Source organism: Trachemys scripta, chromosome 1, assembly GCF_013100865.1.
Source record: "Trachemys scripta elegans isolate TJP31775 chromosome 1, CAS_Tse_1.0, whole genome shotgun sequence".
Taxonomy (NCBI): Eukaryota; Metazoa; Chordata; order Testudines; family Emydidae; genus Trachemys; species Trachemys scripta.
Window position 1 is genome coordinate 2,180,577 of NC_048298.1, and position 6,421 is coordinate 2,186,997.

Consider the following 6,421-nt stretch of genomic DNA (forward strand, 5'->3'; position numbering starts at 1 on the left):
CCCATTCTCACGCCCCCAGCCAGCCCCTCCGGAGCCTTCCTTTGCTGAACATCCCCAGCAATGCTCGGGGCCTGCGGCAGGACCAGCCCCGGTGTGGTCCCCACGCTGCACCCCGTGTGCCCACGCTGCAGGGCAGAGCTCCTGAGGGGGCCCGCTGGGCTGCATTTGTTCCCCTATAGACAGCCACCCAGCCCAGAGTGACATCCAGGGGTCCCCACGGCCAGGCCAGGGGGTCTGACTCACTGCTCCTGGCCTGGAGGCTGCAGCGGGTGGCCCCAGGCGTGTCTGTGCCATGCTGCTTTCCCTGGTCCCTAACACCAAGGACCCTGTGCTGTCCAACTGCAGCTCCCTGGAGCTGTCACTCCTTTGCTGCCCCTCCCCTGTAGCTGCCAGCCCGGCTACGAGCCGCAGCCTCCCAGCGCCCCGCTACGCTGGCTATCGCCTGGCCCGTCTCCCAGCTCCCAGCTCTGGCTACAGACACTACAATCGGTTTAGGCTCTTCTGCAGTGTCAGGGTCAGAGCGACTCCACCTGCTGCTTTACTGCGCCGTTACTGGAGCCCCCCTCCATGCCGTTTCCTTCCCAGGGCAGAGCTCCTCTAACAGGCCCTGGCAGTGGGGAGCCCACGAGCCAGAGATCCTGCGGGTGTCATGTCCCTGTACCAGCTAGAGACTGGCCACAGAGCCGCCTTACACACCCCGTAACGCCCTTCAGTGCTCGGCCAGGTGTGTAAATAACAGTCGCAACTCAGAGTTACAAACTGGCCAGTCAAGCGCACACCTCGTTTGGAACCGGAAGTGCGCCATCGAGCGGCAGCGGAGGGGAGAAAAGCAGGTCCAGGACAGTGGTATGTTAAACGTGAACTACTAACACACTACGGGGAGAGTTAGAAAGAGACGTGACGAGGTCAGGGAGCTGCGTCTGGGCTTGTTTCATTTCAGTTAAGATAGCTCCAAGCAGCATTTCTCTTCTGCATAGGGAAGTTTCAGAGCCGCATCAAGTCAATGTTCAGTTGTAACCGTTTGAAAGGCTCTGGTCAGAGTCAGGCTGGGCACAACCTCCATCCCCGGGCGTTCAGAACGCTCAGGTTCTACTGTATTGTACACACCGCGCCACCTGGCGGCTCAACCGGCTCTACCGTTTCGCCTTTCATCACATCGCCCTCTTTAAATGCCCCATTCCTGTCATGGACAATATGTGGCTCTGAAGTTCAGTATGGATCAGTCTGTGTCTGAATCGTCCTGGTTTGCTAATTACATGACCCGAATGTGCAACAACTTGGTCGTCGGGCTGTCCATTAGGTACAAGGATGGGCTTTGGTCGGCTTGGAGTTCTTGAGTCGTCCTCTTCTTGTTCTGCATCTGTAGAGGTTGCTCCGTTCATTGTTCTGAGGAACGAATTGTAGATGTCGATGGTTTCTGTTGAACTCTCCACTGCTGGTCATGATCACGTATGAGCTGGGCTCTGAATTCTTTTTCGTTACAACAGCTGGAGTTGGCCCTCCTTTTTCTCCATCCAATTTGACATGAACATGGTCACCAGGTTCTAGACCTGGCAGTTCTGTAACAGAGTGACATCTGTTGTAAAAGTGTTCATATGCTCTTTTAGCCTTTTCATCCAAGCTGGCCACTCTCTCCACGTCTGCCCACATTGGAGATGGAACTACCTTTCCAACCCAGAGGAGCAAGGAATGGATCTTCCTGCTGTAGGATTTTTGGACTGTCTGTACGGCTCTCTCAGCCTCTCCAGTCGCTTGTGGGTAATGTGGGCTGCCAGTAATATGATCACAATCATATTTTGTTCAGGACTTAAATTCTGCTGTAGTGAATTGTGGTCCGTTGTCTGTCACTGTTTGTTCTGGAATGCCGAAGTGAGCAAAAGTGCACATTCATTTCTCTACAACACGACAAGATGTCATGGCTTTCAAATACGCTATTTCTAACTAACCCACACACCTCCTGGGGGTGGTGTCCGTCCCATCTAATGGCACCGAGACCACTTAGAGAGAGAGATTAATGAATCTGCTCTACAGCGTTCGCTAAGGGCCATGTGGCTTTTAGCTCATGCAGTTGAGGCTCATGCACTAAGCTCCAGAGGTCCCCAGTTCAGTCCCGCCCATCGACAACCGGGGTCTGTCACTGTTACAGATACACATGGAAAAACAGTCCACAAATACAAGGTCATGATGTCCCATCAATCTGCAGCTCATTCTTCCCAGGTCTGTCTGGTAGGGGAGGTGTTATTCATTTTCTTCGTGTTGTGATGGTCTGTTAGTTCTGCAAGGTTCACGTGCAGATACTTTATGTCCTCGCTGATGCCCGGCCACCACACTGACTGGTTGGCCCATTCACAGCATTTAGTTAATCCATGATCCCTTCACGGATGAGGTTTAGGATTTCTCCTCTCATTTCCTTTGGAATTACAACGCAATTGCCTTTAATCATGAGCAAGGCTATGAGTTGGTCATGTAGGTCGTGGATTCTGAGATTTTAGGTGACGTCTGCAGCTTCAGCCCCGGGCGGCAGGGCACAGGCTTCCATAATTTATTGTTTATTGCCCACGACCTGTCGGTGACTTTTACTCAAATATCCGTGACAAAATCTTAACCTTAATCATGAGTCCATTTGAGTTGCTCAATTGTCCCCACACTGCAAAGTAGCCTCTTGCCACTTCCTTAGTTCCCTTTAGATTGCTGCCCAGCGTAGCTTAGAACTTCCTGGAGTTGTGTGTCTATCAGGGTTGGTTTCTGTAGCTGGAGTCATCTCTTTCCTGACACTGGTCTGCGTGTGTCTACAGCATTCTCGTACGCCTTTACCTCATCTTCGAGCTCACGGGAAGTTGGGTGCGATGCCTGGCTCCGTGACAGAGTGTCTGCTACTCGGAGATTGTTCCCAGGAACATATCCAGCAATTGGGTTAAATCGCATTCACCTTAGCAATAGACACTGGCACCTCAGCGGGTGCTTGACCCAGGTCTTTTCCCCTGATCAGGTTTAAGCAGTTTATGGTCTGTTATCAATCGGTGTAAACAAATCCAGTCCACACAGCTATCTGTACAGGTGCTCACATGCCCACACGCTTGCCAGGCCCTCCTTGCCAATCTGTGCAGATCGACTGTCTGCTTCAGTGCGTGGGCCAGAGCCAAGTGCAGCTGGCTGCTGAGATAATTTCCTTCACCTTTTTAAGGCAATGTCTTGATTTGGCCCCATAGCCACGATGTGTTGGACTTTAACAGTTCATTCAGTGCAGGTCTAAATGACTTGTAGGTATCAGCCAAAGTAACTGACCATCCCCAGTACACGTCTCAGTTCTGGTACATGAGTTGGTGCTGTCAATTCTTGAATTGCTCTTACTTAGGGCTAGGACTGATCCACTCCATTTGGGGAGTGGGGCGGAAAACATTTTTCCTTGTTTTACTTCAGCCCAGACTGACTGATCAGGCTCAGGGCTTTGTTGAGAGTTTTCAAAGATCCACCTATCAGAATATCATCCATGAAACCTACAGCTCCACTTTGTTCATTAACAGTTCTGCCATCAGTCTTTGAAAATTTCAGGTGCACCGGTGATCCCAAAAGGTCATCTACAAAAGCAAGATCTCCCAAAGGGTGTGATAAATGCAGTCAGTTTAGCACTTTCGTTGGCTAAAGGAATCTGCCAGAATCTGCTTGAGGCATCCAGCTTGCAGAATACTGTAGCTCCTTTCACTTTGGGGAGGAAGTCAGCCAGGGGTGGAAGGATTAATTTTTCTCTTGCCTTCCTCTTCTCATTAAGTCTTTTAAGATACACACAGATTCGTATTTTTCCATGTTTCTTTATAACCGGTGCCGTTGGGGCACACCATGCCCATCCGCTCTATTCTCTTTAACTCCGTTTCCACTGTATGAAGTACGGGGATAGGAATCCTGCGAGGGGTATATCCACTATATGGTTCAGCATCATCTCCTAAGGTGATTTGTACGGGATCTCCTTTCAGAAGTCCAATATCACCAAATATTCCATTGAGTTCTTCCACTTTTCTCACTAGGTCCAGCCTGGTGCCACACTGCGGCTGAGAAGGCTGTTGGTCGGTGGTCCTTTGATCAAAAGCTATGTATTCAGGGTGTAAGTAATTCCTGTGGTAAACTGGACCAAGTTCAGAAAACCTTCTTTGTGGGTATGTCTGCAGCCTGAAGTCTTCCAAACTACCGCTTGCATTCTGTCCATTGGGAAGGTTTGCCAAAGCTGAAGTTCTCTGGGGCAATGAAGGGTGGTATGTTGATGCGATCCTGCAACCTTTGATGCTCGGTTCCTTCTGTTTCTGTTCTTAGTTTACTCCTGACACCATGTCATGTACTTCTGTACCAGCTATGGACTGGCTTATACGCACCAGATGTGTTCCGCATAAGATCCTTTAATAAGCTGCCAGGTATGGCAGAGGTCATTTCAATACGGGGTTTTACACTCGGTGCCACTAAGTGGTTGAACAGTAGAATACAGATTAGCATTCCATTTCCCTGGGGAAGTGGACATCATCTGCCAATCCGGTCCCAGCAGATGCTGCTTTTAGAAAGGCAGGAGTGGTACAGCCAGTCCCATAAGAGAACTACAAGGGGCACTTGGGGACACTGAGATATAACAGATACAAGGAAAGGCAAATGGTTACCCTGTGGAACTCACTGCCACAGGAGGGTGGTGAGACGAGTCACTAAGTAAGATAGTGCCCCCTCTTACCCTACGGATTGTGGCCTCCACGCTGGGAACTGGCAGCTTGGGCAGAGAGGTCTGGAAGCTGTAGAGCATGGGCTTGCGGCCAGACATCACCTTCACTAGAGCCTGAAAAGCAAAGGAGGGGGCTGGAGTGAAGGGGGGGACTGAGCCCCCACACTCTGCCTGGTGCATTATTAACATACCACCTCCCCCACATGCAGAGCCTCGTATCCCGCTCCACAGCAATGAACCACCCTCCCACCACACAGATATACCGCCAACCTCCCTGTCGCATGCATACCCAGCGACGGGCTGCCCTGGCCTACTCACCACCCAGACCCTGGTGCTCCGGCTCATCTTGCCGTGGGGCTCGAACATCCAGCCGTGGTAGGAGAGCAGCAGCTTGAGAGACTGCCGGCAGAGCAGGATCCCCGAGAGCCAGACCCCCGTGGAGAAGAGCGCGGCGCTCAGCAGGGTCCGGTGCTGGAAGCTCAGGTAGCGGCTGCAATGAATGACGAGAGGGAGCTCAATGCCGGGGCAGCCTTCTCCACCCTGCAGGCACCTCTACCAGCACCGTGGAGCGGCGTGGGACGCTGCATGCGCTGGGGGCACCAGGGGCTCCAGGAATCGCTGGGGGCTCCTGGGGAGGGAGCAGCAGTACCAGTGGGAAATCAGGGAAAAGTTGGGGGGGTCCCAGTGGACTCCAAGGGAAGTGTGGGCCAATGACTCAGGTGTTGGCCTGGCACTTAGCAGCCGTGGGTTCAAGTCCCTGCTCTGGCACTGACTCCCTGTGTGACCTGGGCCAGTCACCTCACCTCTGGGCCCCAGCTTCCCAAGGGATGACAGACCGTAAAGACTGGGAGGCCCAGAGGCTGCGGTGATGGGCTCCCAGGCAGGGAGGCCCCAGGCGGGAGGAGAGGCCGGGGGCGGCTGGCCTTGCCAAGGGGGCGGCTGACACTCACCAGCTGGGCAGGTACCGCCTGATGTGGCAGATCAGGCCCATGGACAGGTCAATGCGGCAGTACATGGAGCTCACCGTCGCCATGACAACCACCAGCCAGCTGGAGGGGGTGGCGGGGTACACACCAGTCAGGATGCTGTTCTGGGGGGGAGAGCGGGAGTCAGGGCGACACGGGGCAGGGGGCACCAGGGAGCTGCCTCCCTGGCATAGCCCCGTGATCCTCCCCGCACCCCACGCGATAGTCCCCCAGCGTGCCTCCCCGCTCCCGCCCTGTGCCCCGGTGCTGCAAGGCACCCCAGCCTGATCTACTCGCCAGCCCCAGCGCCATCCTGCAGGGAGATGCCAGCCCCACACCCTGGCATCGCACCCGTCTCTGGCCCCAGAACCCCAGTGCCCACCAGCCCCAACCTTGGGCACCGCAAACCCCCCTCCCCAGGGCCCTCCCAACACCCCCTGGCACTGCACTCCTCTCACAGTGCCCCCCATAACTGCACCCCCCAGTGCCCCCTGGCCCCACCCTTTGCCATGGCACCACATACCCCCACTGCCCTCCCAGCACCGCACCCCCCCACACCCAGTGCCCCCTGACACCCCCCACCAGCACCACAACCCCTCAGGGCCTCCCGTCACCGCACCTCCAGCCCCATCACCCTCTGGCACCACACCCCCTAGTACCGCCAGCCCCACCTTCTAGCACCACACACCCCCAGGGCCCTCCCAACAACCCCCCAGCACCACACTCCCCTGGCTCCCCCAGCACTGCACCCTCCAGCCCC

The 6,421-nt window shown here is 54.7% G+C and overlaps 1 protein-coding gene across 1 annotated transcript in view; it reads right to left on the reverse strand.

Annotated features, from left to right (window-relative positions):
- The window catches only part of CPT1B (carnitine palmitoyltransferase 1B), a gene marked incomplete at its 3' end in the record, with an annotated part of 30,567 nt that overhangs the window by 23,646 nt on the left and 500 nt on the right, over nucleotides 1-6,421 (reverse strand). The window contains 3 exon segments of the mRNA XM_034763512.1: nucleotides 4,709-4,810; nucleotides 5,015-5,186; nucleotides 5,647-5,786. Coding sequence (XP_034619403.1) covers nucleotides 4,709-4,810; nucleotides 5,015-5,186; nucleotides 5,647-5,786 — 414 coding nt within the window.